The 23509-nt window shown below is 54.3% G+C and overlaps 5 protein-coding genes across 5 annotated transcripts; 3 read left to right on the top strand and 2 right to left on the bottom strand.

Moving 5' to 3' along the window:
• Positions 1–334: 334 nt before the first annotated feature.
• EsH8_V_000875 (uncharacterized protein) lies at positions 335–8128 on the top strand (the record flags this gene model as incomplete). The annotated part of the gene is made up of 4 exons (XM_083273391.1): positions 335–1959; positions 2855–3000; positions 3059–6300; positions 6365–8128. The coding sequence occupies 4 exons, from the start codon at positions 335–337 to the stop codon at positions 8126–8128; spliced, it is 6777 nt and encodes a 2258-aa protein (XP_083126106.1).
• Positions 8129–8494: 366 nt separating this feature from the next.
• EsH8_V_000874 (uncharacterized protein) lies at positions 8495–9859 on the bottom strand (the record flags this gene model as incomplete). Its single annotated transcript, XM_083273390.1, has 1 exon — positions 8495–9859. One exon carries the CDS (start codon positions 9857–9859, stop codon positions 8495–8497), a length of 1365 nt encoding a protein of 454 aa, XP_083126105.1.
• A 1444-nt stretch (positions 9860–11303) lies between these two features.
• On the top strand, positions 11304–12524 carry EsH8_V_000873 (uncharacterized protein; the record flags this gene model as incomplete). Its single annotated transcript, XM_083273389.1, has 1 exon — positions 11304–12524. The coding sequence occupies one exon, from the start codon at positions 11304–11306 to the stop codon at positions 12522–12524; it is 1221 nt and encodes a 406-aa protein (XP_083126104.1).
• Positions 12525–13271: 747 nt separating this feature from the next.
• Positions 13272–14666, bottom strand: EsH8_V_000872 (cytochrome P450; the record flags this gene model as incomplete). Its single annotated transcript, XM_083273388.1, has 1 exon — positions 13272–14666. The coding sequence occupies one exon, from the start codon at positions 14664–14666 to the stop codon at positions 13272–13274; it is 1395 nt and encodes a 464-aa protein (XP_083126103.1).
• Positions 14667–16056: 1390 nt separating this feature from the next.
• EsH8_V_000871 (uncharacterized protein) lies at positions 16057–19645 on the top strand (the record flags this gene model as incomplete). The annotated part of the gene is made up of 3 exons (XM_083273387.1): positions 16057–16441; positions 16547–16872; positions 16934–19645. The coding sequence occupies 3 exons, from the start codon at positions 16057–16059 to the stop codon at positions 19643–19645; spliced, it is 3423 nt and encodes a 1140-aa protein (XP_083126102.1).
• Positions 19646–23509: the final 3864 nt, after the last annotated feature.

Raw genomic sequence — 23509 nt, 5'->3', positions numbered from 1 at the left:
CATAAACTAACTGTGCGCCCAGATCCCTTGGCTCGAATTTCCCTTCACTTAGATGGTTTATTTATAACGTCAGTAAGCATATCTATCTATTTAAGCACCTCGTTGCTTCAGGCTGCTGGTTTTCTATTCTCACGTTTCAGTCCTTTAACTACATTGACATTAGACTAAAGGCTTTTCAAAGCTATTAATCACTAAAACGCAGCTGCTAGTTCTCTTGTTTAAGCAGTAGGGGGTGCGCATTTCATTAGACACCTAGCTTTACACAATTGTTTGTTTCTACCCTCGTGGACAACGCCGAATCCTGCTATCGGCCCACTCAGTACCCACGCAGAAAATGGAAAAGACGCGTGTCGTCATTGCAGGCGCAGGACCGGTTGGCTTGTTTACGGCGTACCTCCTCACCCGCCACAAGATCGAGTGCGTCGTCTTGGAGAGGCGCTCTGGCGTATCGAAGCATCCCAAAGCCCACACTCTCAACCCGAGAACGCTCGAGATCTTCCGCCAAGCCGGCTTGGATGTGGCATACATCCGACAACATGCAGCCACGGCCAAAGATGCTGGATCAGTGCGTCTTCTCTATGGCCTGGCTGATGCAGAGATTGGCTGCTTCCCCTACGAACGACAGGATGACGATGTGCGCAGCCTGACGCCAGAGCCCTTGGTGAACTTGCCGCAGCCAGAGCTAGAGCGCCTGCTCGAGAAGGCAGTGATTGAGACAGGCCTCGCCCAGATCAGGAGGGGTTGGCAGGTCGATGCAGTCGACAGTGCGGAGACGGAGGAAGCTGGCAGAGTCATCTGGTGTAGCCCCACCGGAAGAGGCGACGACGCAAGCAGACATAGCATTCAGGCAGATTTCATCATTGGCGCCGACGGAGTCAACTCGACCGTGCGGGACAAGATAGCCGGCGTCGATTTCGAATCCATGGGACCCGGCAATGCCTACCAATCGATTGTTTGCAAAGGGAGTCTCCGTTCCGCGCTTCCGCCGGGTCGGGAGGCCATGCTGTACTTTTGCTTCCATCCCGAGCACCCCAGCGAGTTCATCGCACACCATATCGATGCTTCCTTTGTCCACGTCACACCCGTCATGGACCCAGAGTCAGCTGGCGGAAAACGTAAGGCACCACCAGTCGAGGCCTGCCTCCCGGGTCTGCAGTACTCGGAGGTTTTTCGTACCATATGGGAGACGGCCCCGCGCGTGGCATCCTCATACAGTGACGCGGAGCACCGCGTGTTTCTTGTCGGAGATGCCGCCCACAGCTTGCCGCCCCAGGGTGGCCTGGGTCTCAATACGGGCATCGCTGATGCACACAACCTGGTGTGGAAGCTGGCTGCCATCATCCAGGGACAAGGCACCCCGCACCTTCTCACCAGCTTCACCCGTGAGCGCAAACCCGTCGCCCTCGCAAATCTCGATTACTCCAAGGCCAGTGAGGCGGCTTTCTACTCCGTCAGTACGACGCTGGTTGGCCTCGCCGTTCAGTATCAAGAAGCGAAGGCACAAGCCCCGGATCTTGCCATGGATGCATTCCTCCAACGGCCCGCCATTTCCACTGCGGCAGCGGGAGCAGTCACGGAGGCGACCAAGCACTTTGACTCGCTAGCCCTCCAACTCGGATTTAGCTACGGTGATCCGTCCTGCACGCGGGCTCTTCTTGAAAACCCGACGATATACATGCCACGAGGGTGTCCTGGGGCAAGGCTGCCACATGGGTCCATCAATGGTGGGCTGTCGCTCTTGGACCTCGTGCCCTACGATCGATTCACCGTGCTGCACTACGCCAATGCCGCGTTCGCATCCTGCGATTGGGCCATAGATGTGGCAAGCCTTGGCCTGCCCGAAGCTTGGTATGACGTGGTCCCGGAAATCAAGGCGGGGAAAGGGATTGTTGTGAGACCGGACCACCACGTGCTGCTGCATGTGGACAGCCCGGGACAGGCGGAAGAAGCGGTCACGGAGTATCTGGATCAAGGGAAAGTGCGCGCAAGCTAGACGGGTTTATTTCATCAGTGCTCTATAAGTTTCCTTGTCAACAGATTTCCATGTTAGGACAGTCCTTTTTGGACCCGTACCCCTTCTTTTCTTGACATTCGGACTCCGGGCAGGTTTAAATAGAGTTTGTTGCGCGTTGATGCGATCTAATGTACAACTGAGCCACCGCAGCTGGTTTTAGCTTCCGTGAAACGTTGAGTCTATTTGTATGGAGCTTATGCAGCCAATTGTCGAGAGAGGTTTGTTTTAGCCTTCGTCAGTTCAGACGGGAGGCAAGGAGAGTGCTAGACCCTCCCCGTCATCCCATATGAAGCCCGTGCTCAGAACGAAAGTTTTATGCGGGGTACATAACATAATTCCTTTTTTGGTGCTGGGGCATTCATTTAACAGACGGGCCGGGAATTCTGGTTGAGTATTCGCCTCCGTCGCCTCCAGTTGCCTTTACGTCATGGAAACCTATAGGCACCTAAACTTCAGTCAACTCCCTGTCTTGCCATTTCAGGGTTAGATTCATCTCACCCCAAATGCTGGGTGATAGGGGTTTCGACACGAATCCTCCGCCTTTGTAGTTTGCTACCCTACAGATCCCATCTGAAAAGTCGAACTGACGTACACTCCAGCACTTAGATGAAGATATTTAACGTTAGATGGTTGCAGACGTCCAAATATCTTGGACAAGGCGTGGTAGCTGTATCTTGAATTCATATATGCCATTCAACATACTGAAGGCCAACATTACGCTCAATCTGAAGTCTTGTTTTTGTATTTCTAGTTCAATCATTTCAAAGGACTTTAGTTGAACAAAGTGAACTGTTTTCCAGACTAGTATCAGCATCTAAACATAGCTGCAATATTGGTAAGCAACCATGGCTGCCACACTCTCCACCAACGAGGCAGAGAACGGGCGGCCGGTGTTACGGAGCAGGCGGACATCCACCCAACAACCCCAGTCACCGCCAGCGCCCCCGGCCAGATCTTCGCACCGGTCTCGCCCTCGCTCCTCACTAGTTAGTTTTCCGGGAGTTCCCAGCGGCAACCGGCCCAAATCCGTGCACATTTCTGCAGACGAGTACAAGGCCATCACCGACCTCGTCGAGCTCGCTAAGGAATTCCTCGAGAAGCAACAAACCAGCGATGTGTCGGACTCGTCAATCCAAAGCGGCTCTCTTGACGTCTCGAATCCTCCAAAGCAGGAAGGGCCTCTCGACCCCTTTGGCGCCAACTTCGACGCCCGGGAGTGGGCCAAGTCTTTTTACCGCCTCCGCTCCGAGAGCTGCAAGGTGCGCAAGGCGGGAGTGGCCTTTCATGAGCTGAGCGTTTCGGGCCATGGGTCCGACACGGCGTTCCAGGAAACGGTGGGCAACGTATGGTGGCTCAAGGCTGTGGCGGCTGTGCGTGGGTTGTTGCGCATGAAGCGTCAGGAGGTGCGCATCCTGCATGACCTCGAGGGGGTGGTGAACGACGGCGAGATGCTGTGTGTACTGGGTCCGCCGGGTAGCGGGTGTTCGACTTTCCTGCGGACGATTGCGGGGGACACGCAAGGCACACAGGTTGCGGAGAATGCCTATCTCAACTACCGTGGCGTGAGTGCCGATGAAATGAAGCGCTATTTCAGGGGCGACGCCATCTACACCGCCGAGGAGGACGTGCATTTCCCGATGCTCTCAGTGGCGGACACGCTCTTCTTCGCAGCGCGCGCGAGGGCGCCCAAAACCCGGCCCGGAGGGGTAACGACGGACGAGTACGCGCGGCGGGTACGCGATGTGACCATGGCTATGCTGGGGATTCAGCACACGATGCAGACGCCCGTCGGCGGAACGGACGGCGATACGGTGCGCGGCGTGTCGGGCGGCGAGCGCAAGCGCGTGAGCATCGCCGAGGCAGCGCTGAGCTTTGCACCGATCCAGTGCTGGGACAACAGCACGCGCGGGCTCGACAGCGCCACGACGGTTGACCTCTGCAGGACCCTGCGCGTCCAGAGCGACATCATGGGAATGGCGACCGCCGTGGCCATCTACCAGGCCCCGCAGGAGGCCTACGAGCTCTTTGACAAGGTCCTGGTCCTCTACGAGGGAAGACAGATCTACTTTGGCAAGACGGTGCAAGCAAAAGGCTATTTCCAGCGGCTGGGCTTCGTTTGTCCGCGGAACCAGACAACGCCGGACTTCCTGACGTCCATGACCAGCCCGGCCGAGCGCGAGGGCATCGTCAAGCCTGGCTATGAGGCAAAAGTCCCGCACACCCCTGACGAGTTTGCGGAGGCGTGGCGGACGAGCAGCTACCGTCGCCAGCTCAGCCAGGAAATGGATGCCTACGAAGAATCCTTCAGCCTGAGCGGCTCGCGCACCCACTATGCCGACTTCCTGGCGAGCAAGAAAAGCGACCAGTCATCACTGCAGCGGTGGAAGTCACCCTACACCATCTCGTACCCGCGGCAGGTCATGTTGTGCCTGTGGCGCGCCCTCGCGCTGCTCAAGGCGGCGCCACAGATGACGGTGACGATGCTCGTCATCAACCTGTTCCAGACTCTCATCGTGGCAAGCGTCTTCTTCAGGCTGCCCGAAACGGCCGAGTCCATGAAGGCGCGTAGCACGCTCCTGTTCACGGCCGCGCTGGTCAACGCCTTTGGGTGCATTCTCGAGGTGTCGGCCCTGTACGCCAAGCGCGCCATTGTCGAGAAGCATGTGCGATATGCCCTATATCATGCCTCGGCCGAGGCCATTGCGGACTTGGTCATGAGCTTGCCGTACAAGCTGCTCAACGCCATCACGGTGAACACCATCTTCTACTGGATGTGCAACATGCGCCCGGAAGCCGGGGCCTTCTTATTTTTCGTGCTGGTCCAGTTCGCCATGACGCTTGCCGTGAGCTTGCTTTTCCGGCTCGTCGCTTCTGTGGCCAAGAGCCACTCGGCGGCCATGGCCCCGTCAACCATAGTGCTGCTTGCGCTGGCGCTGTACACAGGCTTCGCGGTCCCGCCCATGTACTACAAGCCGTATGCCGCGTGGATCGCCACACTCAGCCCCGTGGCGTATGGGTTTGAGGCCCTCATGATCAATGAATTCGGTGGCGGGCGTAGGTTTCCTTGCACGACCTTTGTTCCATCTGGCCCGACCTATGATGCGGGCATGATCGCGCAGACGCGCGTTTGTGCCGCGCAAGGGGGTGTTGCAGGCGCCATGTTCGTCGACGGGAGCGCATACATCACCGGTGCGTTTGGGTATTTGGACAGCCATCGATGGCGGAATGTCGGTGTCATTTTTGCGTTTGCGGCGGCGTACTTTTTGCTGCACCTGGTTGCCACGGAACTGGTGAGCAGCGAGAAGAGTAAAGGGGAGATGCTTGTCTTCCCTTGGGGGAAAGCCCCGATGAAGCGGCCAAGAGATGTGGAGAATCATATCACCAAGGGAAGAACAGAGGCACCGAGCACGAGCACTCCCATGGCCTCCCTGCCCGTCACGCCTGTTGCGCCTGTCTTTACGAAAGGTGGGCATTGGGAGAGTGAGATGGCGGACACGTACACTGATGGGGGTTCTCCGACGACAACGGGGAGTGGAAGGGTGTACTATACTGCCAGCACGAATCCATCTACCAAGTCTTGGAACTGGCCGCATGAGCGAGACAGGTTCGAGGACCGTACCGGCGGCGATGACGATGGCGACTTGGGTATTGACCGCCAGACGGCCATATTCCACTGGAGCAATGTCTGCTACGAAGTCAAGGTAAAAAAGAAAGAGACGAAGCGCATCCTGGATGGCGTGGATGGTTGGTGTGAGCCGGGGACGCTCACCGCGCTCATGGGCGTCTCGGGCGCCGGTAAAACCACCCTCCTCGACGCCCTCGCCTCGCGCCTGTCCACCGGCGTGGTGACGGGTGAGATGTTGGTCGACGGGGCCCCGCGCGACGCCTCGTTCCAGCAAAAGACGGGCTATGTCAAGCAGCAAGACCAACACCTGGTCACGTCGACGGTCCGCGAGGCCCTCACTTTCAGCGCCGTCCTCCGTCAGCCAGCCCGGTTTTCCCACAAGCAGAAGATTGCGTACGTCGATAAGGTCATTAATATTCTGGGTATGGAAGAGTATGCCGACGCGGTGGTCGGCGTGCCCGGGGAGGGTCTGAATGTTGAACAGCGTAAGAGATTGACCATTGGTGTTGAGCTGGCCGCCCGTCCTGCGCTGCTGTTGTTTTTGGATGAGCCCACTTCGGGCTTGGATTCGCAGACGAGCTTGTCGATTTGCAATCTGCTCGAGACTTTGAGGCAGAATGGGCAGGCTATACTGTGCACGATTCATCAGCCGTCGGCAGTTGTGAGTTGTTTCCACCCGTCCTCTCTGCTATCACACTGCTAACATCACATGTGACCAAAATCAGCTCTTTGAACGGTTCGACAGGCTCCTTCTTCTTGCTCGCGGCGGACGCACCGTCTACTTTGGCCAGATTGGACGCAACGCCAACGTTCTGGTTGACTATTTTATCCGCAATGGCGGGCCACGGCTCAAAAAGGGGCAGAACCCGGCTGAGTACATCCTCGAACAAGTCTCCGCCAGTGAGAAAACCGGCGTGGACTGGCCCAGCACATGGCGGCAGACCACCGAGTACAACGAGGTCAAGGCCTGCCTGGCCCGTCTGAAAGAAGATGCCGGAAAGGGGCAACGCACAAGATATCCAACGCAACAGCAGCAGGATCCCCCCTTCGCCGCTTCATTCCCCATCCAGCTCTTCGAGGTGACCAAGCGTGTAGCCCAACACTACTGGCGCAACCCAAGTTATATCTACGCAAAGATGCTGTTGACGTTCGGCTCGGCCCTCTTCATCGGCCTCTCGCTGCTCAACCTGCCCAACACGCAAGTGGGAATCACGGTACAGACCATCGCCATCTTCATGTTCCTCACGACGCACCTCAACCTCCTGCAGCAAATCCTACCCGTCTTTGTGGCGCAGCGCACGCTCTACGAAGGCCGCGAGCAGCCTTCACGCACGTACTCATGGGCCGCGTTTATGGGGGGCCAGATGGCCGTCGAGATGGCCTACAACGCGGTGATGGCCCCGCCGGCGTTCTTGGCATGGTACTATCTTGTCGGGCTATACCGCAACGCGGCAGAAACAAACGACACCGCCTCGCGCGGCGGGCTTGCTTTTTTGTTCATGCTCGTCTTCTTCCTGCAGGCCAGCACCTTTGCGCACATGATCGGAGCCGTCTTCGACCTCGCCGACCAGGCCGCCGGCATCGGTAATCTTCTATTTGTCATGATGTTCATCTTCAACGGGATCCTCGCGACGCCGCCCGGCTTCTGGGTGTGGATGTACCGCGTCAACCCGTTCACTTACCTCGTCGAGGGGCTGCTGGGCACAGGGCTCGCGAATGCGGGAATCCACTGCGCGGAGAACGAGTTTCTGCACATGAACCCGCCGCCCGGGCAGACGTGCGGCCAGTACTTGCAGGCCTACATCTCCCAGGCTGGCGGATACCTTGCTAATCCGGCCGCTGCGGGAAATTGCAGTTTCTGCACGACGAGCAACACACGCGAGGTGCTTGCCGGGGTGCACGTCGAGTTCGGCAATCGCTGGCGCGACTTGGGGATTCTGTTCGCGTACGTTTTCTTCAACGCCGTGGCTGCTTTTGCTTTGTACTGGATCCGTGTGCCCAAGCCCAAGAAAGATAAAGATGGCAAATCATCACCATCTAAATCACAATCAGGTCAAGATGGCAACAGTGCAAAACCTCCTGCAGACATCTGGAACCGTATCATGGTGGAAGGAGGGCGAGGCGGTGCTGGCGAGAGCTCGCCGAAACTTGCCTGGGACGAGAAGAAAAGGGCGGACACATCTTTGAGCGGTCGCACCTTGCAGACCACACAGCCCAGGAAAGTGCTGGGATCGATTCGGTCGTCCATCAACAGCGGCATACAGGTTCTCGGGGGCGGCCAAGTGCTTGGGGGCAATGGCAAGAGGTACTGGGACGACGACGACGACAATACTGACGATATCCACGCACTTCACAATGAAGTAGAGGAAGATGAGGAGGAGGGAAGTGGGTTGGAGGATCTGAGTGAGGGCGAAGAGGGGGATCAGAGCGTACCCATTGGGATTTTCTCCATGCAAAGACCACCCGTGACTCCTCAATACTGGATTTGATATTTAGGATTAATATAGTTGATTCAAGTAAATTTGAAGAAATGAATCGTGTGGTCATCCAGAAGTGCATATCCCATTTATCTTTGGTTGGGAATAATCAGTGCAACCTACTATGTCTATTGACCAGTCCATTCCTTAATACTACCCTGGACTTCTAATTTGAGGCGTTGGGACTGGACTCTTTGGAAACAAAGAAGAGACGGTTTGTTTTTCGCTGTAGTGGATTTGTTGGCCAAGGGAATCAAGTCGTGACACTTTGGGTTGGAGTGGCCTTGTCAAATCGGTACTATGATTGTTCAATAAAACAAGGAAAATTTATTCAATAATCTGGCAGTTTGCGTGAGCGAGCATTCTCGCTAATAGCATCTACACATCCTCCTTCAACCGACACTCAATCACATTCCCCAGTCCACGGCAAACCCACACCTTGACAATCTTCAAGCCGGCCGCCTCAACAACATTGCTCAAGTCATGGACAGTCCGCTGACGACCGTTTGGGCTCACGGTCAGGATGAAACCCGAGATAAGCCCCATGGCCTGGAACTCGCCATAGTTCTTCAGCAATGGGGGAGGCGCTTCGGGCAGTAGGGCGTCGCCACACGTCGGGTGCATGATGTACTCGCCGATTAGCAAGCGGGACTTTCCGGGCGCCATGGCGTTCTTGATATGCATAAACATCTTGGTCAAGTCATCATCCTGCCAGTCCACAATGACCGATCGGAACCAGTACACATCGGCGCCCTTGACGGGGTTCTCGTTGAAAAAGTCGTGCACGGTGAGCTTGACCGCACCTGTGGCCAACGCCTGCGGGTCCATCTTTTGCCAGTGGGCGGTGGCGTGCTCGATCATGCCGGGCTGATCCTGGACGATGCCGACAAAGTCGTTCCGGCGGTCGGGGAAGTTGGCCCGCAAGGCCTGAATCGAGCTGCCGAGTCCGCCGCCGACGTCAACGACCACGGCACCATTCTGGAGGACGGATTCCCAGGGATACCCGCGAACGTCGGTCAGCCCGTGCAGGTACTCGCCCAACGAGGCGAGCCAGAAGTCGAAGCAGTCGCGCCACTCGGGGTGTGCGTTCAGGTACTCGAACTGGCCCATACCCTTGCCGATGCTCTTGGAGAAGGCTGAGTCTCGTGATTCGTAGCTGGCGCAAAGGTCTGGGTTCTTGAGGAGGCTCGGGAGCACGTCGGCCGTGGGGAAGAGGAAGGATGCGTAGCGCACCGAGCTGGCGAGGCGCTCATCGGTCGCAAGGGCGGTCGACGCCTCATCGTTGGCAAAGACGTCGAGGGCCGTCTCGGTGAAGATATGGTGCGCACACAGGGTCCGCATAACGAGCCCCAGCTTGCGCGTGTCGACGATACCCGTCTTGTCGGCGAGGGCGTCGAGGCGCATAGGCCCGTTGGTCGCCAGCAGCTGGGGGATCTCCCACTCGACGGCCATGTGCAGCGCTCGAGATACAAAATAGCTATGCGCCAGGTGGCCGAGGCGCCACTGGGGCGTGAACACAGCCGCCTCAAGGGAGGCCGTGGCGGCGATGACGCGCTTGCGGGCCTCCTCCGTCTTGAGATCTTTCGGAATGCGAACATCTGTATAGTCTGTTGTGGCTCCGTTGGCAGCCGTGGAATGAGAAGACGAAGAGGAGGAGAGTTCAGCGATGAGATCGTTGGTCGACGTGGTTAGTATGTCCAAAAGGGAGCGGAGGTGGGTGATTTGTTGTTCTGCGATAGTCATGTTGACGGATGAGTACTAATGTTTTTCTTCTTCTTACTTGGTTACCTAGGTGATGGATTCGATGGTGAAGTGTGTGGTAAGCTCTGAGAAAAAGAGTATGTCATTTTCATGGCATGGCACTCCATGTGAACTGACTGCTTCCTGAGGTCGCCATGGGTCGGGTCTAGAAAGGTGCATGAGCGAGCGTCTCGGCTTCGGGTGATGTAATTGCAGGCGGCTTTAAAGTTTGGATGTAACTGAGGGGTTGTGAAAGTAGAGATGAGGAAGTTCTTCGTATTTCGTATTCGGTACTACTTGTGCTCAGAGCCCTCAAATAAGAGATGGATATTTTCAGCAGCGGACATGACCGGATGTCTCGGGTTCGAGTGATGTAATTGCAGGTGACGTTGAAGTTCAGACATAAAGAAGGTTTAGTAGGAGGTAAGGAGGTTATTAGTGTTTTTTGTTCTGTGGCAAAAGTGGAACCACAATTGCATTGCAGTAATTGCGCCGTTATGTACGATATGTTCGTGCTCGGAGTTACCTATAGTAGAGATGGTAATTCTTGAAATCATAGGGTATCTGTTGTATACAACAGGACTGTGCGTACAGGCTGGAGCTCGCCGAATATCAACATGATAAATTCGGAAGCTGTAGATCGGTACATAGAAAAGAAAATTGGGAGTTGGCAGCAGTAGCAGCGGCAACGAAAATATAGCTGTTGTCAGCCCGGAGAGGTAATCTCCGGGCTCCGCTGCTACGGCCGTGCCGCGCCCGGGGGCCGGCAGCTGCTGCTGACCGCCTGCCTGTATTCTGGTCACGTAATCCAACAGTACCAGTAATGGTGTCACGGTGTCTATGGATTGCATTGGGAAATTTAGTGAACAAGCCGCTCCCCAAACCTTAATTATCCCGAGATGGCCCTAACGAACCCCACCACCCCCGGCTTTACCGCATGAAATATGTATTTTAGACTTTGAGCTCGGCCCTGTCAAGCCGTGCTCTCGGGACGGGAAGAATAACGTCACATCTGCATACCATTTTGTAACCGCGTTTCACATGTCAAGAATAATGGAATCGGGTGGGGTGGATTCTGCCCACCCTATTCAAGGGTAGCTTTTCTTTTCTTTTGGTATGTTACGTAACCGGAAGGACCAGCGGGCATGTGCAAGTCTGCCCAGGATGGATAGACTAGCCTGACATTGTAAACAATTCATCACCGAATCTTGCGAAGTGGCGACTGATCAGCAAGGGGGTATTATGTGCGGGTGTGGGCTGCCTGACCAGTCTGATCAGGGTAACTCAACCTGTCCTTGTCTGCAGCCTTGATAGAGCGCGCGATCCATCGCATTCTGATTAGTAACATCCATCTTGGATGCCCTGACCAGGCCAAGCTAAACAGGAGCTGAGGTCTCGAGCGGCCTCGGTTGGCCAGGATATCACTATGGACACCAACAACCTCAACATGGAAAACCACCACCCAACCGCCGCCCATCACGCTAATGGCACCACCAAGAGAAACATTTACAACGAAGTGGACCCTTCCCCCTCTTCCAAAGGAGATCCTCTCGTCTCCTCATGGCTCCCCACCCTCTACAACACCCTTTCCTCGCTTCTACGCTGGACGGGGTCCTACCCGGCTCACATCCAGGACTCCCATCTCGCCTTTGTTCGTGAGGCCGTGGTACCCTGCCTGAAGCAGCCGCCTGTCGCGGCTGACAGGTTACACTACATTCTGACGCACAACCACTCGCCGTATGAAGCAAGTGTCGCCTTTGCATCTCACAAAACGGCCAAAGTGCGGTTTACAGTGCAGCCACTGGTGGATCCCAGCCCTGCGGGCGATGACCCCTTGGGGCAAAAGGGACTGCGCGAGAAGCTGGAGGGTCTGGCGTCTGCTTGCGGTGCGGACCGCACCTGGCTGGATGCCTTTGTCGATTCTGTCTTCCTTACAGCCGAGGAGGAGGCAAGCTTGATCGAAAAGAAGGCCAATGGTCGTGGCGCTGCTGGTGCGCTGCCGCGGCAGATCTGCTATGCCGGGTTCGATCTCGAATCCGACGAGGACAAGAACAGAAAAGCTGTTATCGGCATGAAGGCGTACGTGTTCCCGCAACTCCGAGCTCTCGCAACGGGCCGGGAGCTAGTTGACATCACCGAGTCCGTCGTGACGCGACTTGCCGAGGATGACAAGGGGATGTTGGCTGCCTGGGAAATGCTCAGATCGTTTCTCGTCTCCTACGGCGAGGACAACATCAACATATACTTCCTCGCCATCGACTGCCTAGCGCCGCGCATGGGGCCTCGCCTCAAGATATACACCCACACGCACGCCAACTCGCTCGCCTCGGCCCGTCACGTCTTCACCCTGGGTGGCCGCCTTCCTCCCTCCTCCGCAGACTTTTTACCACAAGTCTGGCCCCTGCTCATGGACATGGAAGACGTCCCCCAGGCCAGCATGGAAGGCTTGGAAAAGCCGCTCAATGATCCGGACAGTAAGTACTGCGGGCTCTGCTTCGCCTTCGAGATGGTGCCGGGCAAGGCAGTCCCGCAAGTCAAGATGTACGTGCCCATGTGGCAGTACGCGCGTGACGAGGCCGGGGTCGTGGAGCGCTACGAACGCATACTCCAGACGCAGAAAATGATGGGGGATCACGACTTTGGGACCGCTATCCGAGACGCTTTGTGAGTATTATCCTTGCGGCGGGAGTTTTTCTAGGCGGTTGAACTCTTAATTATGCTAACTCGATTTTTTCCAACCAAAAAGCGCGAATGAAAGAGACACGGGTCTGCATACCATGGCATCGATTTCCTCTTCTGGAAAGGGTGTAGGGTACAGCGCTTACTTTGGGCCAAAGTTCTGGGAGTGAGCCTCATTGGTTGGCTTTGTAGTGATCTGGTGGACCGTTATAATATCGTTATAAAGTAATTGCCTTTTAGGAAACCGTTAAGCAAGCGTTACAAAGCCAGGAAACTGTTCAAATTTACTTCAATATATGCGCCTCACATACACGAGGCTATCGCTAAGGCTGAGCTATTTAGAGGGGCTTGATTTCGTTGGGAAGGATGATTGGCGGAAAATTGATATAAACATCGTATTTTCAGCACTTATGCTTGGATTGTTTTGATTAACAGCATAAGTTTGATCTACAGGACTATTTCACACAACTTCCTCTACCTTTTACAGACCGAGTTTCAAAGGGCCTGTTCAACTTGGCGAGGTACCAACTTTACCCAAAGGGGTGGCTTGTCCCAGATCCCGTAACTTTTCTGGTCTAACCAGTCAAAGCTGGGATCAGCCAGTTCAAGGTCGAAATTGACCAATAGGCTGGCCATGATGAGCCTCATTTCAGGGTACGCAAGGCTGCGTGGAAGCTGATCAGTATTACCATTCTTGACACGGAGAAAGAAGACATCCAGAAAGAAAATAGATCACTCACTTCTTGCCAATACAGTCCCTCGGTCCCACCGAAAACACCTTGACGCACTCTCTCCGATCCCCAGCATACTTGGCAGGCCGGTCATTGTCATCCAGCCACCGCTCCGGCACAAAGTCCTCGGGATCGACAAAGTTGTCCGGGTGATGCGCAATCGCGTACAGCGGGATATCGACGCGCGTGTCCGCCGGCACGTAGCGCCCGCAGATGACATGACCCCCGCGGGGTACCATACGCGGCATGGGCGTCGGCGCGGGCGGGTACAGGCGCATAGCCTCCTCGATGCACGCGTTGAGGTACGGCAGCTTGCGCAGGCCGGTGAAGGTCATGTCAGTTTGCGGGTCGTCGATAGCGGCGTCAAGCTCGGCGCGCAGCGTGGCCATCTTGGCCGGGTGCGTGAGCAGCAGGTACGTCAGGGCCGACGTGGCGGCCGTGGTGGTCTCGGTGCCGCCGATCATGAACGTTGCGGCGTTGGAGTACATCTCAGCGCGCGTGATGCTCGGCTGCTTCTCGCTGCCTCTATTCTGCATGACCATCGACCAGATGTCGCTGCCCGAGTCGTCACCGCGGTCCAGGCGCTTGTCGACGCGGTCCATCGAGAAGCGGTTGTGCTGTGCGCGGCGCTTGCCACTGCCGCCCCAGATGTATTTGAGGAGCAGCGGCCCCAGGGGTGGGTGCCACCCCATCATGGCCATGCCGAGAGTGACCGTCTTGATGGTCGAGTACGTGTCGCGTACCCACTGGCGCGCCGACTGGTCGCTCTCGAGCATGCCGAGCGGCTCGCCGTACATGAGGTCGCCCATGATGTCAAAGGCCAGGTAGCTCAGCCAGGTTTTGAGGTCAACGCGGCCATGGGAAGAAGCAGGCTCCGCATTTTCGTCGGCCAGCTTGCGCATCAAGTTGCGGACATGGCCCTGCACAAGGCTCTCCTGCTTGAGCACGGCACGGTCGGAAAAGGCATGCGAGAATATGCGCCGCTGCCGCTGGTGGTTGGCATCGTCGGCTCGCACGATGCCCTTCTCGGGCGCCGCCATGTCTGGTCCCAGCCCGACAAAGTCCTTCGGCATGTCGCCCCCACCACTCGCCTTGGCATAGATGTCGTGCCAGGCATCAGGGTGGCTGTAGCTTAGTTCGTTCGGGCCGATGCGCACAATGTGACCGTACTTTTTGTGGAGTAGCAGCGGCCAGCTGTGGTTGGACCCATCGGCGCGGTGCCACAGCGATGTGATGGTGGTGATGCGTGCGAGCAGCGGGCCTGGGTATCCCGCTAGGGGATGGAGGGTCAGGTAGTAGATGGTGCGTAGCACAAAAAGTCCGACAATGGCCAGGCCGACGCTGCAGAGGAGGTCTGGCAGGTTGGGTACGTGAACGTTGGAAGGTATATCCAGAAGCATTATGCCCTTGTTGATAGGCCCTGGATCGAGCTGCTGGCTTTTTTCGCGCTTCGACCTTCCTTCGTTCCTGCTCCTGCACCTAGTAGTTATCCTCCGTACAACAAGACGAGTACGAGGAGAGACAATGAGGAGTGACTGTCGTCACTGTCTTGATTTCTTAACATGGCAGGCGTGATGACAAGTTAACCTGATAAGGCTATAGTTACGAGTCCGAGTGCGAGCCTAACAAGGCGATAGCAAGCATCCCAGAATGGAGTTTCCTCGCAACTCATAAACGGTAAAATACGACACATCCGGACTCCGCGGCGGAGAGTGGCCGGACTCCGCGACCGAGAGTGTCGTGATTCACGTTGACGTAGCCTGCACTGCATGGCTGACAGCTGCACGGGTAATACCTTGTGGCCTTCTGTCAAACCTAATCAAGGGCATGGAAAACTTTATCCCATAATTTCCTAAAGCAGAACTTCACAGTTAAAGGTTTGGACGAATGTCTTTTTGGTGACGTACATTCTGTGGAGCGAATGTGCTCCTCGGAGGGGACATCTGTTGTGGATGGGGATATCCGTCGTGGATGGGGACATCCGTCGGGGACGGGCATAATTGATTTGCACATCTAAACTGGTTGGGAGCGGGAGCGCGGGTACGGCTTTGACGTAGTGATGTGTGGCGGTGGCCCTTGAAGCTGTAGATAGACTTTGAGGTCAACTCGGGTATCAACATAAGCAATAGAAAATAAGCGAGGTTAAACCGCAATAACCCGTCGGTTGGTTCGGTACTAAAGGTAACCTCCGTTGTTGACATCTTATTGGGCTAGCTCATCCTGAAATTGTCGTCATTAATGTTCATCCGGCATGTCCGTCGTCTACTTACCAGTAATCGGTATACGTAAACTTTCGGACGGTTATTAACACCCTGGGGATTGCCGAGCCATATCCTCTTGCCTTAACTGCACAGCGGCTCAATACGTTTATGCCGGTCGGGTGGATATATCATCTAACACCAAGTATTTCCAAATTGGAACAAAAGTGCGAAGATACCTATGAGGCCATTTTCGAGTGGAGACGAGTTGAGACCGTGTGCACTAGAAACTTCTAAGCGCTGTAATGTACGTACCACAGAATAGGGTCTCGGAGAACATCGAAGCTATGACATACGACGCCTGTCCCTCTGTGCCCAAATCATACTTATATATACATTTACCATCTTCACAGGGTCCATGGAGACCTGAAGCCTATGAACCCGAGAACTTGGATACCTAATCTTTATGAATAACGAAGCTAAACTATCCTGCCATATTTGGTGATCTGGAACCGTTGATACCGCCTCTAAACTTTTCTTATTGCAATAACAGTAATTCCCACTTTGTTTGTTAGTACCTCTTATCGCTACCATGTCTGCCTTTCAAGACCCTCCAACACCGTCTCCGTCTCCCACTCCACCATCCAAATCCCTACCCTTGTGGAAGAAGCCACAGCAAGATGTGGTCAAGTACACGAGATCATCATCGCCACCACCATCGCCATCACCATCAATCTTCCTCAATGTCCCCCAGAAATCAGCTATAGGCATCATCACGCCGCCAGAGACTCCGGTGAAGGAACAACACGCCACAGGCACAACGCCCGCAACAGTAGTCGACTGCCCCATTTCCAAAGCCAGCTTCCTACTTGCCCAGGCCTCTCTGGCAACGGGACTGTTCGGAGGCTCCTCGACGACCGAGTTCAAGTTCCAGAGCCCAGGGTCACCCCAAGCGGGAACACGAACACTCCGATTCGGTACGGGCCTTGATGGATGTTTTACTCGCACCGAGGGCTTTCTAGGAGGTCAACAAACGCATCATAACCAGGTCACTACTCGCAGTAATGCTTCGACAACCTCAGGCCAACGCTTGCCAGCGTCCCTGGAGTCATGGGAGGCGATTCATGAGAGTCTGCCGCGGTTACTCCGAGCGGGACGAGTGCGCCAAGCCGTCGACGCTTTGGGCGAGCGCGCAGCAGGGGAGAGAGACGCGTGGGATGACTTGGAACAGCGCCATCTGGCCCGAGCCGCGCTAGTGCTAAGCGCGATAGCCCACGCGTACATGTTTGGCGAGGAGCAAAGCAAGGGTAAGGGCAAGGAGGACAACGGACGGCCTCAGCTGCCGCGCCATGTCCTCGGTGCGTGGGAGAGGGTTTGCACGGAGTTAGAGAGACCCCTGACAGGGCGGGTATGTAAATATACACGAAACATACAACCTATATAGTATAGCAGCTAACTTGCCACGATAGGTGCCCGCCGACGACGTTCTAAACAACGCCGTGGGCAATGATTCTTTCAGCCTGACCAGTACCTACTTTGGCCTCCCCGAGGAGCGGCTCTCCTCGGGGCTCCAGGGTACGATGGAGGCTGTTTTTGCCCCCGCGCTCTCTGCCATGGCGCTCGCTCAGAGCGGCGTGCTGGCCGACCAGCCCGACCTGGTCGCGCATTGCCTGGAGAGTCTGGCGACGCGCATCGTAAAGTGTGCCCACGTGTTCGAGGCCATGACGCCACGCGACACGGAGCACTTTGACCCCGTCGTCTGGATCAAGACGTATCCCGCCATGGGCCGTGCTGTGACGTCCGGTGAGCTAGGGAACAGCGGCGTCGATGCGCCGCTGTTCCATGCGCTGGACGCGTTCATCGGCCGACAGGATGTAAAGGGTGACTTGAAGGGGATGCAGAACGACCGACGGGCCACGCTGCCGGCCAATATTCGCGCCTTCTTGGATGCCCTTGGTGACGGGGCCGGAAGCGTCAGGGATTACGTCGCTTATGCCCGTGATCGGCAACAGCATCTGCCCTCTGAAGAGAAGTCACAATACCAGCATCTCTCAGCGGCGTGGGATGGGCTTTTGCAAATATACGTCTGGTTCCTCGAGCGGCACCGCGTCAAGGCTGTTGGCGTCACGGGCGTGAGCCTAAACACGGGCCGACACTCGACGAGTAGCGGCGTCAAGACCGGCGACCAGGAGAAAGCCGCGGCAGCAGGCAAATCAAAGATGCGCCCCGAGACTATGCTCAGCATGCAAATGAAGAAGGGCATGGCGTCGCGGCTGGGCGGGCGGCCGCTATGGCAGGACGCGCATGTGCAGTCACGGAGCGTGTATGAAGGCAGCGTAGTGGTGGACGTGAGGCTGGATGCGAATTTGCCTCTCGAGCCGGGCGATCGAGTGCAAGTCTGGCCGCCGAGAAAGCGGAAGAAGGTCAACAGAAGATCCTCGCACCAGCGACGGTTGCGGGCCTCCTCCCCGGAAGATCATGATGAGTCGTCAGACAAGAATGACGATGATGCCGAGCCGAGATTCTACTCCATCGCCCGTGCCATGCCAGATGTGGCTGATGGGGCGACAGACTCAGGGGGAGGAGGTATGACCATCACTCTGACAGTAGGTCAACACTCGCCCGAGGGACTAGTCTCCTCTTTCCTCAGCACCGCCGCTCAAGGCACACATCTGCGCCTTCGTCCTTGGCCTTCTCCGCGTTTCCGCCAGCCGCGCGACATGGCCGTGCCGCTGGTGCTAATTGGTCAGGGCAGTGGCGTTGGCCCCTTGGTGGGCTTTCTGCATGACCGGGCGGCATGGGCACAGCGGCTCGATGATACCCAAGGTGATACCGGTGACGTAGGCGAGGTGCTCCTCGTGATCGCTGCCAAAACACGTCGACATGTTCCCTGTTCACTCAACAGCCTGGAGCAACTGACCAGGTCTTTACCATTGACCATAGTCTTGGCTCTCAGCCAGGAAACACACCTCATGATCCGCAGCGGGACCTGGACTCAGCTCCCCCAAGGGGAACGGCGCGTAACACGCCATTTGACAAAGTACCGGGACTTTGTCCAGCGGCTCGTCAATGAAAAGGGCGGCCACGTCTTTGTCTGCGGCAGCTCCGACTTTGGGGCTACGGTGATGAGTAGTCTTGGACTGGGCCAACCGCAACAGCAGCAGCAGCAGAAAGGACAACAAGCACAAGATGTAAATGACGAGTACTGCGATAACAACAACACACAAATACCATCACCTCCCGCGCATTGGGACCAACTGCATCAAGATCTCTTCACCACGGTGAGAAGACCTTCCACCTCACGGTCTTCTTCCAGCTCGTCCTCCTCATCCCGCTCGTCTTCAACCCCAACAGGCCCCAAAACCAACATCATCAGCCCCTCCAACCTTGCAGCCCACAACTCCATCACCTCATGTTGGACCGCCATCGGCGGAATAGTCTACGACATGACGCCCTTCCTAGCCACCCACCCGGGCGGACCCAAAACGCTCCTAGAGTCAGCAGGTACCGTTGCCGACGCGCGCTTTTACGAAACGCACGGAGGTCCGCACGCCCAGGAGATCAGGGGCTATCTCCAGAGCTTTGCCATTGGGCGTCTGTCAACAGCTACCACAGATCCTGCCACGCAGACGACCACGGCAAAACTCATCGATGCCCTGGTAAGAATGCAAAATGCGCTCACCAATAACAGCGCCTTTGACGCAAGCCGTGGACCGGTACCCGTGTACGTGTACGAGGATGCCCTGCTGGTGTTTGCCGATGGTCTAGACGCCGTCGTGGACATCCTGTCAGACGTTGCCACTGACAATTACTCCTCGGAGCTGGGAGAAACCATGGTAAAGACGCAAGCGCTGTTGAAAAAGGCTTTCACGGTTCTGAAAGACGGGTGCAAGGGTTGCCTGGTGGCTGCTGGCTCCAAGGGCTCCGATCCCTCCTCCCCAACGCTGCTTGACGAGAGTGAGGATTTGATCCAGAGGCTATACAGGGAGCCAACCAAGAAGGTTCACGCAGCTATCAATGCCTGCAAGAAGGGTTTTAGTGAGATCGAGGTTGAGACAAAGGCGGACAGCTGTGTCAGAATTTGTGATGCCCATAACGACGAAAACACTGATACGCTAAAGCGTGTCTTAGAGAAGTTTTGCACTAGTCTAACAAGCGTCGCTGAGGATTTACTCTACTAGAATTTGACAAACTGGATTGTAAAGGCACCATTGACCCTATGGTGTTATTTGTGTCCTGTCTATAGTTGTATCTACGCGGTTGATGACCTCATTTATATCCTTAACCTGTCAATATAGGCGCATTTGGCTAAGTCTTAACCAATCACAAGTGCGGCTTGGTGGGTCATATTATCCATCCATACGTGCTCTTTTGCATAGGTTATTTATATAGCCCTACATTTTGGTATATATAGTTTGACTCCTGGCTTCAAATTCTTTTTAACTTGGTCTTAAGATAAAAGAGACTTTGTTGAAGACTTTTTAGTGTTATTTTCTTTTTAATAATTATATGTATACTAGCTGTTGGATTGCCTAGCCAGAATATAGGCAGGTGGTCAGCAGCAGCAGCCGGCCGAAGTAATGGAACCCGGAGATTCAACCTCGGGGTCGCCAACAGCGATATACATATTGCTTCTGCTGCTAATCTTCCTACTTTCTGTTCTGCACACCGATTTACAGCTTCTAAATGAAAAGTATTGATTTTCAGCGAGCTCCAATCCGTACGGGAAGTCCCGTGATACAACAGGTACCCTGCGATTCCAACAGTAACAACGATATATAGCAGGAGGCTATCCTAGCGATTGCCACTGGGCCTTAGTTTGTCTGAAGCCTCAAATAGCTACATTCACTCTAAAATTGCTAACATATCAGCATGTAATCAGGCAAAAGGTTCTAGACATTCGCCACAAGACTAATGTAGCATACTAGGCGGCTTGAAATTCCAGATATAGCTATCCCTTTGACGTCCACAATTACGCCGTTTAGCGTCTCCGCGCAAACAAGGAATTCGGCGGACAATATCAACTAGATGCTCAAGACCAACCGCTTGTATAATACCATAAATTCGTCACGCACGGGCCAGAAAGCTTCGTGCTGAAAGGTGTGTTGTGGATAGTATAACGCTTTATGACAAAGGGAAATGGATATGGCATAAAGTTTTCCCAACTGGCAGCGGTTTCTAGGATATCAGCTTCCCCTAGGAGAAAGCTTGTAATTGTTGGGAGCTATAACACATCCGGCCTGTCTCAGCCATTGATTCAGAAAGCAGCCTTACATAAATCTGACATAAAAAGGCGACCGGATTGAGACTATGGCTATAAAGGTTTGGAGGCGCGGAAAATTAGTTTCCGTTGGTTTTTATACCCACATTTCATCAGCCAGGCGATTGGCCATTGGCGATGGAAGCTAAACCGAATAGGCCCTTTCTGTATATCGTGTCCTGCACTTTCACAACAGACCTCTCAAACCAGTTCGGGAATTGATTGAATACTGGAGCCAAGAATCTAGAACAACGGTACGTAGCAAATCAAAGCACTACTCCATTGAGAATAGGGACTGGTGTGCAGTAACTTTAAGTTGTCCGACATTTTCTGCTCCAGGCGCTTAAGTGGCGCCACAAACGACTGGTTTGAGTCCGCATCCGGGCTCGAAATTCAGGGAAACTTTGTGCGGCGTGCGCAACAACCTAGAAAGAAAGCGTTTCCGAACTCAGTCAGCCCTAACAGGTAGTGTCAACTCTATATAGCTCTGTTCATTCCCTCTTATCTTCTGGCTGCATGGTTCTCCACTTCATTCAGCTTCTCGTCCTCATAATCATCTCTTCAAAACTTGACTCGTACCTTGTTAACTTCAGCTTGCCCCAGCATCTTAATGCGCCGGTAATCCAATCCCGACGAATGTCCACCATCCGATCGACTGCATCCACTGCTTGAAAACTGTAGGCAGTAATGCGCGTAACTCCAATCCACCGGCCGTTCTCCTATCGATACGTCTGTTCACCACATCGGCCGCAAGACCTCACGTCTACGAAATCATGGCCAATATGACGACGCCGCCTGCGACTTCAAGCGCAACAACGTGGCAATCACTGCCTCACGATACCAAGCAGCCCCTCATCATAGCAATTTCGTCTATGCTGATCGGAATTGTTACCGTTTTCATGGTAGTTCGAGTGTATATAAGAGGTTATATTATGAAAGCATGGGGGCTAGATGATTCAATCTTTATGTGGTCATGTGTATGTCGATTGGTCTTTCTCAACTTATATGGACGGCTATTGACTACCGAAAGTTTATTATCATTATGCTAGGTATCTTAACGATATGCAGTAAGTACAGCTAACGCTCTCCTGTTCATAAATTGAAGGTTTTACTTACAGTTTTTGTTCATTAGATGCGGTTTATGGAGTTCTTGGTGTACACATCTGGGATTTGAAGTTTGAAAACTTGAAAGCTGGCGTTCGCGTTAGGGACCCTAAGATTATAGCTATCATGACTATTGACTAACGAGCCTTTTAGTATTCTTTCGCGTTAATTCTTATGTACCAAGTCGCCTTCACATCTATCAAAGCAGCTTTCCTTCTCCAGTATCGTCGAGCTTTCGCTCTTCCTTACATACAACGTCTCTGCGACATATTCTTAGGCATTCTCTTTCTTATACTGACTGCAATGCTAATATCAGGGGGTCTGATCCTGAAACAGTTTTTGAAGCTCAGTTTCAGGCCCACAAAGGGCGATGTCTTAGCCTGGGCTTACGCCAACGTCGCTGTGCATCTTATTACAAACATTGTCATTTTCATATTCCCTTTGACACTCATTTGTCAACTGCGTCTTGCAATAATGCAGAAACTCGGTCTTATATTTAGCTTCGGGGTCGGTGTTTTGTAAGTGAAAACCCCTACAATGCCGAGTCAACCCATCAAAGTGACAGCTCCTAACTTTGGTGTAGCACCTGTGGGATAGCAGTAATGAGGATTGCCAGTGTACAGTCGGCCACGAACAACATCGATCAGTCCTACGAGTCCACCACGCTACTTCTCTTGAGCATCGCCGAACCGGCGTCTGCGGCCGTCTGCATATGCGTGCCACTCCTTCGACCACAATTGATGTGTTTAGGCACATCGAGAAATAGCAATCACAGCCCTCACAAACCCCTTTCGACAATAACTAACGACTCCAGCGGGCGAACGGTTCTAACGCCTAGCACGCCTCTAGATTCGCCTACCAGCCCGAGAAAGCCAAATATAGCTTATATACCCAATAACCAGAGGAGCGTTATTAGCGACGTTTGAAAGACGTCTCTTAAGTCTACAGGCTAGGAGAACCCCTAATAGCGTGGATCGTCTTATCATCAACCTGTTTTCAATTATAAAGGCACAGTCGCATTTGTGATGGAAAATACTAGCAAGTCGTTTTTGTTGTGTTTTAAGCAGTGTTATTAATCTCGCCATCTATCACGGGACGCTGACGAGAGAATTGCGGATCGCTATCAGGAGTCAATGTTAGATGGGTAGCCATTAGAATAGAATAAGGCACAACCCACTCGGCCCAGCCGGCATGAAGCAATCGTGTGCTGTTGGTGCTGGTGATTAAACCAGAAGACAGAAAGTACTGGGTATGTTGAGGCGGGGCAGTTAATCCGATCCGACCAACTTCACCATATCAAAAATATACCCGAAGAACCTCTGACCAATAGGATATCCAAGGAATGTGGACCCAGAAAGCACTTTGTTCCTTCGCTGTTCAGACTGTCCTTAGTCCCTCCATCGCATCCAACCCCATGGCAGCTAGCATGCCATATCACCACCACCATTCCCACCTCTCTCTAGCAACCGATAACCGCCGAATTGGGCCTTTCGCTGCCGTCTTGCAGAAACGGCTCTGACGTTGCTCGTACCGGTGCGGAAGCTTCTGAGGCTGGCAGATGAGCTTCGCGAGGAAGCGCCATCAATGCTTGTCTGCTGGGAAACCTCAACTGCCGTCTGCAAAGGTGCATCATTCTGTGGCGTAACCGGCTTCTCGTAAACGCATCCCTCCTCTATCTTTT

This window comes from Colletotrichum jinshuiense, chromosome 5 (genome assembly GCF_051148585.1).
Source record: "Colletotrichum jinshuiense chromosome 5, complete sequence".
Lineage (NCBI taxonomy): Eukaryota > Fungi > Ascomycota > Sordariomycetes > Glomerellales > Glomerellaceae > Colletotrichum > Colletotrichum jinshuiense.
Note: the sequence above shows the minus strand (reverse complement) of the source record. Positions and strands in the feature narration are given on the sequence as shown.